The following is a 17,152-nucleotide window of genomic DNA, read 5'->3' as shown; positions in this document are numbered from 1 at the left end:
TTTCTGAAGTACGTTCACGCGTTAAATATTCCAGATACTTTTTTACAGTATCCTGGTACACAGCGTGGGCCTGGTACAACCAAGGACTACTGGTACAACTAAGGCCTGTACTCCATCTCTACTCACCTTTACCCTTTCTTCATATTGGTCAGTTACTCTATGATAACCTTCTTGTCCTCCAGCCGTGAGAGTCCTTACTCTGTTAGAGACGGGTCCCTCATCCATACTGTGGGTGGAGGACATATTGCCAAGCGAGAGAAACAGTGAGAGACAAGACAGTAATATGAAAAAGAAGGCAAGGAAAAAACTCAAACTTAATCGAGAACCGCGGAGTATGCTTACACAGACACTCCTACTAAACGATGGTTGAGGTAGACATAACAGATTAAACCTTACATTGATTCAATCTACAAAAGGTAAATTACATGAATGCTTATATTAAACATACAGAACAGGTTTTTAGGCAAGGTAGCCTTGCCTTCAAAAGGAAAAACATGCTTACATAAATACGATGGAAAAATGGTGTTACGTAAACAACACTGGTGAACTCGGCGCCCATACATTGCTGCCACATCGACACCTGCGGGCCGATACGATTACTAAGACGACATAAGATCACTAATTAATTTTCCGTATCGGCAACTTCACAACACTACACATACACTTCCACTATCTTATCACTCGTGAAACACTAGCGACACTTGTTGATTCGTGGGACACATCAAGCTATGTTGTGGTGACGACGAGGCAAATCTAGACTTGGCAACGACGTGCAGGGCGTGGTCTGGTTAAATCCACTTCTTTTTATGCTCCTTTCATCTCTATTTTTTTTCTATCGTCCTCATTTTCATTGTGGCGCAGCGAACTGGGGACTGCGCAGATCAAATAGACAATCAGCATCTTAGCATCCGTGACGTAGACAGACTTGGGACGGAAGGTTATTTATTCACGGGAATGTTCGATGCCACTTTATTGCAGATCCGATCCATCACGCAGGATGGACCCAAAGGAATTTCGATAGTTACGGTGAAATGATGAAAACTGGAAATGGGACTGTAGTTACTAAAGGCTAAAAGCTATACATGATATAAGATATGGCAAAGGATCCACTAGTACACTCTAAACCTAAAATATAAAGGGTTTTACAACTTACTGAGTTGGCTACAAGAGGGGTGTGTACACCTTTCGAGTTTCGAACCAGACTGGCGCCTAGATGCGTGATGTGACATCACAAACGGCAACCGGTCTTACACACCTTCTTAATTCTAATTCTTAAAGTGAACATTGTACAAATAATGCGATGTTATCTTGCGACACAGCTTGCAGACAACTTACAAAGGTGGGATTTCAAACAGAGGAGGTCTCTGTTCGAAATACACTTAAAATTAAAGCATTACAAAAAACAAAAATGGAAACCCCTTCCGAGGGGAAACGAGCCTTACGACAAAAAATATGTAAACATGGAGATACACGGAATTATAAAAAAGCCCCGTTACTGCTCGTAACGGCACATTTGCTCTAGTGTCTGTAGTTCAAGTTTTGCTAGTCTCTCTTCATATGATAGTTTTGAGAGTGTTGGTGTCAATTTTGTAATTGCTCTTTGTATTCTTTCAAGTTTTTTTTATGTATTTTTTTGCACTTGGTGACCATATCGTTGCTGCATATTCCAATCTTGGTCTTATCAGGGTGATTAGAATTTTCTTCACCATTTCTTCATCCAGGTATGTAAATGCAACTTTGATTGTTCTTATTAAATTATAAGTTTCTCAAAAAATCTTATTTATATGTTTCTCAGGTGACATATTATTCATAACAATGACTCCCAGGTCCTTTTCATTTTCTACTTTTTTTATTCCTTCTTCTCCCAATTTATATGATCCTGTTATTCTGTTTTTACTTTTTCCAAATTACATTATACTACACTTTTTAGTATTGAACTCCATCTCCCACTTCCTACTCCATTCCCAGACTTTATTTAGATCTCTTTGTAGTGATTCACAATCTTCTTCCGTGTTCACTTTTTTCAATAGTTTTGCATCATCTGCAAAAAAGCTCATATAGCTTTCAATTCCTTCATCCATATCATTAATATATATAGCAAACATTATTGGGGCCAGAACTGTTCCTTGTGGAACACCGCTTATTACTTCATCCCATTTTGAGTGTTGATCTCTTATCACTACTCTCATTTTTCTTTCTTGCAAAAAGTCTTCCATCCAATTTAGCAGTTTGCCCTGTATTCCTCCTTCAGTTTCTAATTTCTTAAGCAACTTCTTATGTGGTACTTTGTCAAAAGCTTTTTTTAGGTCTAGAAATGCACAATCAGCCCATCCATCTCTTCCTTGTATTATATCTATTAGTCTTGAATAGAAACATATTAAATTGGTGATGCATGATTGTCCTTGTCTGAATCCAAATTGCCTTGGATTGAGCACGTTGTTTTTTTCTAAATATTTTACCCATCTATTTTTGACAATTCTTTCACAAATTTTTGCTATTGTACTTGTTAGAGAGACTGGCCTTTAGTTGTTAGCGCCTTCTTTATTTCCTCCTTTATATATATAGGTACTATATTTGCTTTTTTCCAATCTTCTGGAACTTTACCTTCTTTCAAGGAACTGTTTATTATGCTATGTATTATGTCTGCCAGTTCATTCCTGCATTCTTTCAAAATCCAGTTTGCTATTTCATCTGGTCCATGCGATTTTCTGACATCAAGATTACTCAAGTGTTTCAATATTTCATTCTTTGTTACTTCTATTTCTTTCATAGGGGGGACTTTCTCTTTCCATTCGATCTCTTCAGGTTGTATGTTCTCCCTTGTAAACACTGATTTAAAATGTTTGTTCATAATTTCCGCCATTTCAATTTCCTCTGTGTATTCAACTCCTTGTTTTAATTTCTCCAAATCTTGTTTGTTTTTCAGTTTGTTTACAAATCTGTAGAATAGTTTTGGTTGATCTTTACATTTTTCTATGACATCTTTTTCATATTTTCTCTTTTCCTCTCTGCACGCTTGTACATATTCATTTCTATAACAAGTATATATTTTCCATTTTTCTGGTCTTTTGTTTTTCTTCATTTGGTCCAAACTTTATCTCTTTTGTCTTTTATCTCCCTACAACTTTTGTTGTACCAGCATTTTACATATTCTTTTTCTTGTTTTTGTCTTGGGACATACTTTTCTACTCCTTTTTTATAGATTTTTGTCAAAATATTCCATTTCTCTTCTACTGTTGTATCTTCTTTGTGTATTCTTTCCCAGTTTTCATTTTGGAAGAATTCTCTTATTTTATCAAAATTTGTTTTTTTCATACATCAATCTTCCTTTTCTATATTGTTCATTTCTTTTCATGTATTTTTTCTCATTTAGTTCTAGTTCTATCAATATGTGGTCACTTTTGCTTATTGGTGCCTGGTATTCTATCTTTTCCACTATTTTAGGTTCTGATGTGATTATTAGGTCTAGTCTCGATGGTTCTTCTTCATTTCTATACCTAGTGTCCTCTTGGATCCATTGTGTCATTGTGTGGTCAATAATCATCTCAAGTAGAACACTTCCCCATGAGTCTTCTCCACCCTTTACGGTCATCTCTTCCCAGCATATTTCTTTGCAATTATAGTCGCCCATCATAACTATTCTTCCTCCATCTTCCATTATCTCGTTTAGTGTTACTCTTGTGTCTTCTAACATGCTTTTATGTTCATTCTCTTCCCATGAGGCTGTTTTTGGGGGCACGTAGTTTATTACAAACTTTCTGCTCTTCTTATCTCCATCTTCTACTTCTATCATAATCATCTCTACTCTATTGTTCCCATATGTGACTCTCTTCACGTTTATATCCTTCTTAGTCAGGAACATAACTCCACCCCCTTGTTTTATCTTTCTGTTTCTAATCCAATAATTATATGCATTGTGTCCTATGCTGTTGGGTGGTAGTGGGCCTTTTAATTTTGTCTCAACATTTCCCATTATGTCCGGATCTTTTTCTTTCAGATATTTGTTCAGTTCATTCAGTCCTGTTATTAATCCATCTATATTTGTGTAGGATACTCTTAACTTTCTGTTATTTCCATTGTATTCTCTGTTTCTTTTGTGTTTCTCTCTTTTATGTTCCATTTCTTCAATTTCATATTCACTACTCTCCAGTAGAATTCTTGTTTTTCTGTCTCTGTTCTGGTCTCGTTTTATTTCTTAGCTTCATGTCTATTCCTTATTTCCTCCTCTCTTTCCTCTTTATTCATTTCCCTTTTTATCCATACCTTTTTATATTGTTCACTTGTTGCTAGTTTCCCTGTTTTGGATAAGATATTCTCTGCCATCGTTTGTGACCTGAATTTAATCTTAATTGGTCTGGTCTTGTCTGTACTATATTTCCCAAGCCTGAATTTCTCTTCGATTTGTTTCATTATTTCTGGCTCATCTTCCTGAACTAATTCTAGTAAATTTCTTACTTTTTAATTTTCTTCTTTGATTCTTGTGGTTCTATCTGGGTTATGTTTCTCTTCCATTCCTAATATAATTATACATTTCTTTCTATCTGCTAAGTCTCTTACTATATTCTCCTTCTGTCTCATCACTTTAATAACTGAGTCTTCAGTTTGTTCTTTCATTTGCTGTTTGATTATATCAGTAAATGCAACTTTACTGTTTTCTTGAATTTTTTTCCAACTCTCCTTGTTGTCCTTATAATTCTCCTTTAAGACTTTATTCTCCTCTTTTACTTCTTTTAACTGTTTTTTTAATTCTTCAATTTCCTTAGTTGTTTTTGTTCGCCTTCTCTAGTTCTTCCAATTTTTCAACCCTCTGCACAATGTTGTTAACGTGACCGAACCTAAGCTCCCAGTGCTCGATCATCTTATCGAGCTTCTCTTCTAGTCTTGTTAATCGGGGGGGGGGGGTGTTTGTGTCCCCCCCACCCTCTTTAAAACCCTGGAAAATATTCTCATCACCTTCTACTGTATTGCTCTTATCTATACTTCTGATCTTTACATTTTTGTTAGACATTTCGTCGTCGCTAAATTGGTCCGGACCTCTTTTGTTTAGATGGCGTCTGCCTGCCTGGGCCAAGTCCTCACCTTCCTCATTTCCTTCCATTTCCCTCAGTAATCCCTCCCCTTCTCCTTTTTCCTCACTTTCCCCTACACCACAAGCAATTTCCCCCCACCCTGTAAATACAATAGGTACTTCCTTTGCTTCGGGATCCACGAAATTTAACTTTTTCTTCAGAACGTCCTCTAAGCTGTCCGTTCATTGAAGTGTATTTACCTAGTTGTATTTACCTAGTTGTATTTTACGGGAAGGGGAGCTATGCTCGTGGGGTCCCGTCTTCATATCTCATTTTATCTAAACTATTTTTGAATTCATGTATTGTTTTTGCACACACTACTTGCTCTTCTAACTTGTTCCAACTGTCTATTACTCTGAGAGGAAAGCTGTTCTTTTTTCAGATCTCTTCTATAGCTGTCTTTCTTGATTTTCTTTCCGTGTCCTCTTGTATTTCTATCATCCCATTTTATTAGATCCTCTCTATCAATAATTTCTATGCCTTTCATGATTCTGTAAATAGCTATCAAATCTCTCTCTCTCTTCTTTGCTCTAGTGTCTGTAGTTCAAGTTTTGCTAGTCTCTCTTCATATGATAGTTTTGAGAGTGTTGGTTCCAATTTTGTAATTGCTCTTTGTATTCTTTCAAGTTTTTTTATACATTTTTTTGTACTTGGTGACCACATTGTTCCTGCATATTCCAATCTTGGTCTTATCAGAGTGATTAGTATTTTCTTCACCATTTCTTCATCCAGGTATGTAAATGCCACTTTGATTGTTCTTATTGAATTATAAGTTTCACCAAAAATCATATTTATATGTTTCTCAGGTAACATATTATTCATAACAATGACTCCCAGGTCCTTCTCATTTTCTACTTTTTTTATACTTTCTTCTCCCAATTTATATGATCCTGTTATTCTGTTTTTGCTTTTTCCAAGTTCCATTATACTACACTTTTTAGTATTGAACTCCATCTCCCACTTCCTACTCCATTCCCAGACTTTATTTAGATCACTCTGTAGTGATTCACAATCTTCTTCCGTGTTCACTTTTTTTTAATAGTTTTGCATCATCTGCAAAGAAGCTCATATAACTTTCAATTTCTTCATCCATATCATTAATATATATAGCAAACATTATTGGGGCCAGAACTGTTCCTTGTGGAACACCGCTTATTACTTCATCCCATTTTGAGTGTTGATCTCTTATCACTACTCTCATTTTTCTTTCTTGCAAAAAGTCTTCCATCCATTTAAGCAGTTTGCCCTGTATTCCTCCTTCAGTTTCTAATTTCTTAAGCAACTTCTTATGTGGTACTTTGTCAAAAGCTTTTTTTAGGTCTAGAAATGCACAATCAGCCCATCCATCTCTTTCTTGTATTATATCTACTAGCCTTGAATAGAAACATATTAAATTGGTGATGCATGATCGTCCTTGTCTGAATCCAAATTGCCTTTGATTTAGCACGTTGTTTTTTTCTAAATATTTTACCCATCTATTTTTGACAATTCTTTCACAAATTTTTGCTATTGTACTTGTTAGAGAGACTGGTCTATAGTTGGTAGGGTCTTCTTTATTTCCCCCTTTATATATAGGTACTATATTTGCTTTTTTCCAATCTTCTGGAACTTTTCCTTCTTGTCTGCCAGTTCATTCCTGCATTCTTTCAAAATCCAGTTTGCTATTTCATCTGGTCCATGTGATTTTCTGACATCAAGATTACTCAAGTGTTTCATTATTTCATTCTTTGTTACTTCTATTTCTTTCATGGGGGGACTTTCTCTTTCCATTTGATCTCTTCAGGTTGTATATTCTCCCTTGTAAACACTGATTTAAAATGCTTGTTCATAATTTCTGCCATTTCTATTTCCTCTGTGTATTCAACTCCTCCTTGTCTTAATTTCTCCAAATCTTATTTGTTTTTTCAGTTTGTTGTTTACAAATCTGTAAAATAATTTTGGTTGATCTTTACATTTTTCTATGACATTTTCTCTTTTCCTCTCTGCACGCTTGTACATATTCATTTCTATAACAAGTATATATTTTCCATTTTTCAGGTCTTTTGTCTTTCTTAAATTTTAACTCCCTACAACTTTTGTTGTACCAGCACTTTACGTATTCTTTTTCTTGTTTTTGTCTTGGGACATACTTTTCCACTCCTTTTTTTATAAAATTTTGTCAAAATATTCCATTTCTCTTCCACTGTTTTTTTTTTTTAAGTGTGTAAATGAGCGTAAAAAGAGTGTAATGAGGAATAGACATTTGGGAATGGATGCTAAGAGGAGACTGTATGGAGTGATTGTGCCAACAGCACTGTATGGGGCAGAAACATGGAACATAAGAGAAGAAGAGAGAAGGAGTTTGAATGTGTTTGAGATGAGGTGTCTGAGAAGTATGATGGGGGTTACTAGGCTAGATAGAGTGAGAAATGAGGAGGTGAGGAGGAGAACAGGGGTGGAAAAGGAGCTGGGTGATGGGGTTGATGAAAGAATATTAGGATGGTTTGGACACATGGAAAGAATGAGTGAAGAAAGACTAGTAAAAGAGGTGTGGAAGGCAGATGTGGAGGGAGTGAACATGAGGGGATGTCCTAGGATGAGGTGGATGGATGGGGTGAAGGGGGCTTTGGGGAAGAGGGGAATGTCTGTTGAGGAAGGACGGGAGAGGACAGAAGACAGGGGTGAATGGAGAATGGTTGTATATGGATGATGTTGTGATTGCATGAGGTGGAATGGGCGGATGGATGGGGGTGAGGTAGTATGTGTGAGCAAAATTTGACGCAGTCCGAAGGGATTTCTCCCCGTCCTCTCATTTTTTGCAATGGGGGGAGGGAGAGGGGGGGTCGCCGATTTAATGAAGCGGCCTTGCTGTGGATGTGCTGTGTCTTGCAACACTGCTTCTGACCCAGGGCAGTGGACAAGGTGCAGGGATGACCCGTCATTCAGGAGGTGCTAAGATAAGAGGGAGGGTGGAGGGGTGTGGAGTGTATTCAGGGATGGAGAGGGTGGGAGTGATTTTGTGCCTTTTTCTTTTTGGCTACCCCCCTTGTAAGGGGGAAAAAGCCTTGGTATATGTATGTATGTCTTCCACTGTTGTTTCTTCTTTGTATATTCCTTCCCAGTTTTCTTTTTGAAAGAATTATCTTATTTTATCAAAGTTTGTCTTTTCATACATCATTCTTCCTTTTCTATATTGTTCATTTCTTTACATGTATTTTTCCTCATTTAGTTCCAGTTCAATCAATATGTGGTCACTTTTACTTATTGGTGTTTTATATTCAATCTTCTCCACTATTCTAGGTTCAGATGTGATTATTAGGTCTAGTCTCAATGGTTCTTCTTCATTTCTATACCTAGTGTTCTCCTGTATCCACTGTGTCACTGTATGGTCAATAATTATATCGAGTAGAACATTTCCCCATGAGCCATCTCCACCCTTTACTGTCATCTCTTCCCAGCAGACTTCTTTGTAATTAAAGTCGCCCATCATAACTATATTGTGTGTGTGTGTGTGTGTGTGTATTTACCTAGTTATATTTTGCAGGAAGGGGAGCTACACTCGTGGTGTCCCGCCTTTGTATCTCACCGTGTTTAGTTTGCTTTTAAACTCATGTATGGTTTTGGCGTGTGTGTGTGTGTGTGTATTTACCTAGTTGTAACTAGTTGTATTTTACAGGACGAGAGCTATGCTTGTAGTAACCCGTTTTCGTATCTCTCCGCATCCAGTTTATTCTTAAAATCGTGTATAGTTTTGGCATTCGCTGTTTCTCCATTTAGTTTGTTCCAGACATCAATCACTCTATGTGGGAAGCTATTCTTTTTCAGGTCTCTTCTATAAGTGTCCTTCTTTAGTTTCTTTTCGTGTCCTCTTGTTTCTCTTCTGTCCCACTTTAATAAGTCATCTCTATCGAGAATTTCCATCCATTTCATAATTCTCTAAATGGTTAATAAATCACCTCTTTCTCTTCTCTGTTCCAGTGTTGACAGGTGTAATTTCTCCAATCTTTGTTCGTATGTCAGATTTGCCAGTGTAGGTGCCATTTTTGTCGCTGCTCTTTGGATTCTTTCTAATTTTCTTATGTTCTTCTTTGCGCTGGGTGCCCCCAATGTTGCGGCATATTCTAGTTTAGGTCTTATCAGTGTAACCACTATTTTTTTAAGCATCTCCTCTTCTATGTAGTCAAAGGCCACTTTCATTGATATTAGTAAGTTAAAAGTCTCTCCAAATAATTTGTTGACGTGTTTGTCAGATGTCAAGTCGCTCGAGATGATTACTCCCAGGTCCCTTTCAGTTAATACTTTATACAAGGACTGTCAGCTATTGGGTCATAGACATTCAAACATATATATCAGAACCAGGGTGGCCTAATTAGGTACCATATTCCAGATCTTCATGAATACTGAATTCTGTTACAACCAGAAAATAGAAAATTAAAACTAGAATTATGAAGTATATTTAAATAGACACCATGTGAGGATGAAGCCTTTATTCAAATAATTATTATTTATTTACATAATTTTTTATTTGTTTATTTATTTACTTATCATTATTATAATTTTTTTGCATCTGACCTAGTTATGGACCAAAAGGTCTCCTGTTGGCATGCTACTCCTTTGCAATCCTTTGCAACAACAAAGATGGCACCAACACTCTCTAAATTGACATATGAACAAAGATTGGCCAAACTGGAACTACCAACCCTGGAACAAAGAAGAGAAAAAGGAGATCTGCTGGCCATTTACAGAATTATGAAAGGGATGGAAGTCCTCCATAGAGATGATTTATTAAAGTGGGATAAGAGAAAGACAAGAGGACATGAAAAGAAACTCAAAAAGGATAGTTATAGAAAAGATCTGAAAAAGAATAGTTTCCCACACAGAGTGTTAGATATCTGGAACAAACTGGATGAGGCAACAGTGTGCAAAAACTATACAAGAATTTAAGAACAAACTAGATGCTCAAAGATACAAAGACGGGTCACTACGAGCATAGCTCTCTTCCTGTATAATACAACTAAGTAAATATTGTATATAATAATAATAATAATAATAATAATAATAATAATAATAATAATAATGATAATAATAATGATAATAATAATAATAATAACAATAATAGCAATAATCTAAAAAAAAAATCAGTTTATGATTTCTCAGCTTCCTTACATTCCCAGTCTCTGCCTCATACATCACCACAGAAAGGAAGATTATCAATATGTGAAGGAGGGGTGACATGGCCCAAAGGGATGTTCCTCTCATCTGCTCCAACTGAGGATGAGGGTCACCACACAGTGCATTAGTGAGAGTACTGTATATCTGCTTACAGAGATGACCTATCATCCAGGAGGAGCCAAGAAAAGAGGGAGGGAATGGGAGTGGAGTGGGTGGGGATGAAATGGGTGGGAGTGGAATTATGCCTTTTGACTTTGGCTACCTCCCTTATAAGGGGGAAAAAGCCCTTGGAATATGTATGTATATCAGCTTTGACTTCTTGTAGGAATCAAAGCCAAAGCTGATATACTTTCACCCGCCATCCGTGAGGAACTAAGATGAGAGGGAGGAGGGGGTGGTGAAGGGGAATGGAATGTGTGGGAGTGGGTATGTGCCTTTGACTTGGGTACCTCCCTTATAAGGGCAAAAAAAACTCTTGATAAATAGTTAGATATCAGCTTTGGTTGTTAGGCCTGCTGTGGAAGAACTGTGTCTCACTGTACTACTTTTGACTCAAGTAATGCAGTGGGGAGACATTTCAAAAATAGTTATGGATCATCAAGTGGCCCAAAGACCAGCTAGTGTAAGTGTGGTGTGGAACAGGGTATAACCCTTCATCCCATGATGAGGAGACAGGAGGGTTGGTTGAATGGGTTTTATTTGTTTTAAATGTGAGTGCGTGCTTTGACTGAGCTGTATCCTTTATAAAAAAAAAAAGAAGAAGGGACCTGTGATATATATACTATAGAGTCAATTCCCATAAGTTGACATTCCAAAGTTGGAATTCTACATAAGCTGGCAAAGCTCCATATAGTGATAAAGGCCTGTATAGTGTAAAATATGCCAAGTTTCATTAAGTTTACAGTACCATATATTGTGTGGTTACATAACGGTTAGAGAATAATATATACCATGTACATGAAAGTGACCTTGAGCCCCCTAAACACCTCTGTATCCTACAAAAAGACCTCCTATAATCTTGGGAGTATACTCATATACTATATTCATACTATTGTATCATAAATTATCTTAGACACTTTTTGTTTTATTTTGGAGGGTAGGAGCAGACACATGACTACATAGAAGTCAGAAGTTCCCAGCTAATGAGAAGCCCTCAGCCTCTATGCTGATTTATGGAGGTTTTACTGTACATTTATACCAAAAGGCCTTTTCCCCCTAAAGGATAGGTGGCCAAGTCAAAGCATACAATGATACACCCATCCTATATCTATTCAATACTCATTTATCACCCCTTCCATCTTAGCACCTCATGGATGAAGGGAAATTCCTGATCATTTTGTGGAACAGTATAAAAGTGGAAATAATGCAGTTAAAAACATACAAAGAGATGGAACCTTATGAGCATAGAATGACAAATATTTTCCTATACATCACAATTAGGTAAATACTACACATACATACAATGCCAACATTTACCAATCAAAAGCTATGAAATTCATCTGCCAATAAAAATTTAGGTAAAATATGGAGCAGCATCCATACCTTTGACGAAGACATAAATTCTGGCGACAAGAGGGTCCCTTATGTCCAATACCTCGTCCCTATGGCCAAGAAAGTAGGTACAACCAAAAAAGCTGACATCGGTGTAGTTGAGGTGCACCAGCTACAATGCAAGAACGGGATAATTTTTCATATTTCACAACAACATTCTCTAACTAGTATCCCAAGAATGAATTATATTTTCACCACAATCTGACATAATCACAATGAATGCCATTGAGACTTACATGGAGAGTAGCAGTGTAGGGCAGATCTTTAGTCTTGTCCGTAACAATTCTACCAATTGGCTGAAAATGGTAGGGAATTAATACAGCTGCTGAAAATCATAAAACTCCTGAATCATAAGTTTAGTATTTTGCATAAATTAGATCTGTCTCCATACTTTATCTATCACATAGCCTACTCATCTTATTATTGTTAGCCATGGGGTAACAATTATAACATGTATTTTTTTTTTTTTTTTTTTTGTACTGATATTGTAATATAATAATGATGTCACATTTTATATGTATTATGTGTCTATCTATAAGGGTATTAATTTTCCTTTGTAAAACATGTGTAATGATAGTGATGTATACGCATAAATGATGCGGATGGAAGTGAAACATATGGGAGAACGTCTCTGGCGTTCGAGAGACAACCCCATGCACGCACAGGCGGCCGAAGAGGCCGGCTGGTGTCTTAAAGGTCAGATATCAATAGATATACCATCCGCTAAAAATCATCGTATTGCTCGAAAAAGTACTTTTTAAAAGCATACAAATAAAGTTTTTACCTGTTACAGAAGAATTTATTCAGAAAATTCACTTTTAATTGCGCCTCACATACCACTATTCCGAAGTGTGGATGTTCTAGTCGATTAGTAATTAGTACCAGTAATCGCCGCTAGGTGAACCGGTGGTGACGTCACAGTTGCCAAACAATCGGACAAAGAAACACACGATGTAGTTCAGCTCAGTCATTCCAATCGAGTTATTCATCTTCATGTTCGTTTTTAATCCAAATTTGTTCGCAAAAATGGCCCATTGTGCATTCCAATTCGGAAGGATAGTATGTATGGTGGAAGAAGAAGAGGAAGAGGAGTTTGATATCGCCGAACATCGCATTGTAAAGCCTTACCAGTTCGAACTGATAATAGGACAGCCCGTTTCTTCGTCGGAATACAGTACAAGTGAAGATGAAGAAAGTGGTGAACGAAATAGCGAAGAAGAAGGGGAAAGCGATTTGTCAGATTCAGAACCCGAGACCACGGGGGAGTAGACGGAATTCGACGGCGACGTTGATTTAGACGGTGCCGAGAATCAAGATGGGCCTACCACCCCTCCTAGACGCAAACGCAAAAGATCTGACCACTCTCATAGGATTGGGAATAACAACTGGTATGAAATTCAGTGCATTATTCCTACCTTATTTAGGCTATCATTGCAAGCATGGGATGGGGTCCTTTGTTTTTATGTCGACGATCATTTGTCAGTCTCTCTCTAAAATTCCAAGCATGGGGGGGAAAATTAAATGATATGAATTGCCTTGTGGCCATTTCTTCCTGCAAGATCGAGATTATTCATTTAAAATACTGGAATGAATGAATGAATACATGTAAATAAAATGAAGCAAAATAATATTTTAATAAGTACTGTCAACTGTGTATTTTCTATTTTACTAAACACAGTAAAGTGCATAAAAATAAAAATATGTACAAGGAAAAACATCATGAAATGACTATCAATATTTATGCAGTTGTTTCTTTCAGGCTATACAGATATATTGCTTACCGGCACTTCACCAGATGGATTTACCACATCCTTGGTAAAAAAAAAAACAGAAAAGTTTTGCCATCTTGTGCAGTCTCACGAATTCGTGCACAGTGGGAAAGTGAGGACTATACATACTGTGGTTTCAAATATCCTCAAGTTTGATGTGAACGCAATGACATGTGATATAAATATCAGGAAGCAATGTGGACTTATGAAATCACTGTTAGTTTGATTACAAAGTCATGTACCATGTACTAGTCTGTTGACTCTTTATCATGTTTATGTGATGGCAATACTGCTGCTGTACACAACCTAGTCAGTGCTTCAATGATTAAACCGTGTTCGCGATTGTCTTTTAGACACTACATCTGATTTAGTGTGTCTTTTGTAGGTATCTGCAATATTTTATACCTCCGGTCCAGCGGCGGCGCCAGGAATTTTTAGTTGGGGAGGCTAAGGGGGGACTGAGCAAATTTTTGGGGGGCTAATAGTAATATGATAATACTCATATATTATCCTCATTTCAGAAGGGGAGGGGGTTAATGGTAGGGCTAGCACTGATGGCTGACAAATCTTTAGCCCTGGCAATTAAAAATTCCACTTAATAAAATTATTTCAATGAGTGTTTTAAATTTTAAATTTGCTCATTTCAGTTGGGGGGGCTAAAGCCGCCCCCCCCCCTGGCGCCGCCACTGCTCCGGTCCATGGCTTCAGGGCCAGTTTAATTCACTAGGCCTATATAGGCCATCCTGCATGTCCATGGAATTTATAACAAGCCCTCTCTGACATAGGCATAGGCCTAAGCCTAACGCGTGCACATGATGCATGGAGTCAGAAAAAGTAAACTGCCTACGGTACCTCAAGCCTCCGGCGTTTATCAAACGCTGACCTCCTACTTTTCTTTTTTGGTTTCGGCGTGGAATGCTTTGTAGTAGCTGCAAAAATTGAGGGCACGGCATCAGGTTTTAGATGTCTCCTGGTCTCCATAAATCCAATCGATAACGCTAGATTCATTTCGAAGCATTCCTCTTCGAAGTGGTCAGAGCAAAGTTCTGAAAACTTCGAAGGCTCCCACAGTTTGCCCGGTCCTTTGCCTGCTCTGTTCACCTTTCTATCCATTCCGATCGTCGGGCTGGCTCCGTAGGAAATTGAAAGAAACTCCTCCCACTTCCACTACCATTGTTGCAGCCTGCGTCAACGCAGTACACCATTATTATCACAATTTTGTGACAATAAAAAAGAAAAAAAAATGAGACACTCAAGAGACGACACACGACTGACAATGCAAAAGCGATACGATGCACTCTCAGAATAACAATATTGTTTGGCAACTGTGACGTCATGAACGCGGAATTCCCCGAACGTTCCCGAAGCGCACGGGCGGGTTGTTTCGAATAGCAGACGACGCAATGAGATGAAGACAAACAACTGTTTTTGCCAAATTTGATAAGATGTAGACGGTGGAATTATATAGAATACTGTCAGTATGCTTTTTTATGTACATTAAACTGTAAATACAAAAAGTTACGGAAGTCTTGATATCTGACCTTTTAGTTTAAGGCAACAACTCAGTTCTAGCGAGACACCGCGAAGGGAAGACAGGCCCAAGATATAAGAATATAAGGTCTAACCACTTCCGACCGAATTTCGAGGGAGTTGGCGCAGCGGGCCCGTGAACGTCACCTGGCTGTTCAAAGTGGGGTTAGCGGGTCCTATAGCTGTCAGTTGAAGCTAGTCCGTCGTTCGAAAATGACGTCGCCTTCGCTCGCACAGCTCCACGCAATTAGTTATATTCTGACAAATATTATATAAAATATAAATATATATAAAATATTATAGTTCCTGTCTATATATATGAATATATAATATATATGATATATAATATATATATATATAATATATAAAATATTATAGTTCCTGTCTTCCTTGGCGTTTCACAGTTTTCTTCAGTGTATCACAAAGAGAAAATGGACTCAGCCAAATGACGTCAGAAGCTGCGCAGAAGAATGTAAACGGTCTGACCTGTATATTTAGACCTTGGACAGGCCTCTCTCGTGGATATGGAAGTCTAGTTGCCGTAGCTGTTACAATGACCAACAAATCACAAAAGCTTGCTTATTGTACCTGTAGAGGACCGAGTCAGACCTACACTGTCTCAATTTTTTTCACAAGAAACATTATATTTTCTCATGTTGAACTCGGAATGCTCTGGATGAGATTCACCCTTGTACTTGTATCTTATTGTGTGCGACTATGCATGTTTGTGTGTGATGTGTTTGTTGCCAATCTTCAAATAATCTTCTCAACGAACCTCTTCTATACCATAGTACATATCTTTTTATTTTGGCTATCAACAGGTTATCATTTTATTAGGTGTGTCTGTATTCTTTCATTCTAATGCTATATATATATATATATATATATATATATATATATATATATATATATATATATATATATATCTACTATACACCCGATATTGCATTACTCAGTTTAAATTCGTGTTTATATCAGGACCATAATTATGAGGTGATTGTTTTGTACCGCATTGGACCAGTCAGGGTGGGAGACTAGTCTCTTCCTCTTTTTTTTAGCAGCTCCTTATGCTGTTGATTTTTTTTTTCACTAAATCTCGGGTAGCTGCACCGTCCTTTTCTTTTCATTTTTCAACAAGCAAGTCGTACGCTGCATTATCTTTTCATTTTTTTCTGAGTACTCTTTAGATTTGATTTTCCAAAAGCTCCAAAATCGTCGTTCTTCTTCAGTGGTGCAGCTTGTGCTCAGCGCGGTAGATATGTTCACGGTAAGCTGCCGAGTGCTGTACTGAGAACTGTGGCCTCAAGGCCGCCTCATGTACCCATACATGCTCAAACAGGCCTGAACCGGAACCTGGTCGGACGGAGCCAGTCTATCAGCTACAGGTTCGTGAAGCAGCCTCTCCGGCGGCCTGCACAGCCCACCTCAACCTCCCATACACACTCGGTTTTGCCTGAACAGTCCTAGTTTGCTCAGAGACCACCTGAGTGTGTATGGGGCCCTTTACATACACATTTATGCAAGCAGTGTTCGTCGCTCTGCATAACAGCGTAGTAATGACGTCATCAGCAAAGATTATGAAAGATGATGTAAAGGACGCGCTTAGGGAGAAGATATCTTACCACGAGAAGAGACAGACGTAACTCTCCTTTGTACACAACATCATGGTGTTGATCTGAACGGTACCCCTTTTTCCTAAGTATCTCCTCTTCAAGACTTCACGACAACGTGTGGCTCCTTTCTCCAGCCCCAGCTGACAATAGTCGTCCGACTCTAATTCAAGAACACAAGAAGCCAGTGCAGGTTCCTTATCTCTCACATGTCTCCTAGGTAAATTTATTTCTTTTTTATAACTTGGAATATGTAATAACGTTATATGGTTATAATTGTGAATTTTGTATATAGTTAAATTAGAAGTAGTAATAAAAAATTCTCTGATGATAGTTCACGGTTTTCCTCCTCCCTCTGATTCTGAGTAAAACAAAAAGGAAATTATTCCTTGTCACTCGATAGATGCTAGATAAGGATTTTACAACATATACTGGAAATAGGTGTCTACTACCGAAAGGGGTGACATGATAA

The 17,152-nt window shown here is 37.7% G+C and overlaps 1 protein-coding gene across 1 annotated transcript in view; it reads right to left on the bottom strand.

The window, feature by feature from the left end:
- Positions 1–402: 402 nt before the first annotated feature.
- LOC143026784 (vascular endothelial growth factor receptor 3-like) overlaps positions 403–17,152 on the bottom strand; it is a 66,425-nt gene continuing 49,675 nt past the window's right edge. The window contains exons 4-6 of the mRNA XM_076187557.1: positions 12,008–12,067; positions 11,763–11,883; positions 403–407 (exon numbers count right to left, since the gene is read on the bottom strand). Of these exons, the coding sequence (XP_076043672.1) occupies positions 403–407; positions 11,763–11,883; positions 12,008–12,067 (186 nt within the window). The remainder of the gene's footprint in view (positions 408–11,762; positions 11,884–12,007; positions 12,068–17,152) is intronic.

This window comes from Oratosquilla oratoria, chromosome 7 (genome assembly GCF_046742065.1).
Source record: "Oratosquilla oratoria isolate Oo_2021 chromosome 7, ASM4674206v1, whole genome shotgun sequence".
Taxonomy (NCBI): domain Eukaryota; kingdom Metazoa; phylum Arthropoda; class Malacostraca; order Stomatopoda; family Squillidae; genus Oratosquilla; species Oratosquilla oratoria.
Note: the sequence above shows the minus strand (reverse complement) of the source record. Positions and strands in the feature narration are given on the sequence as shown.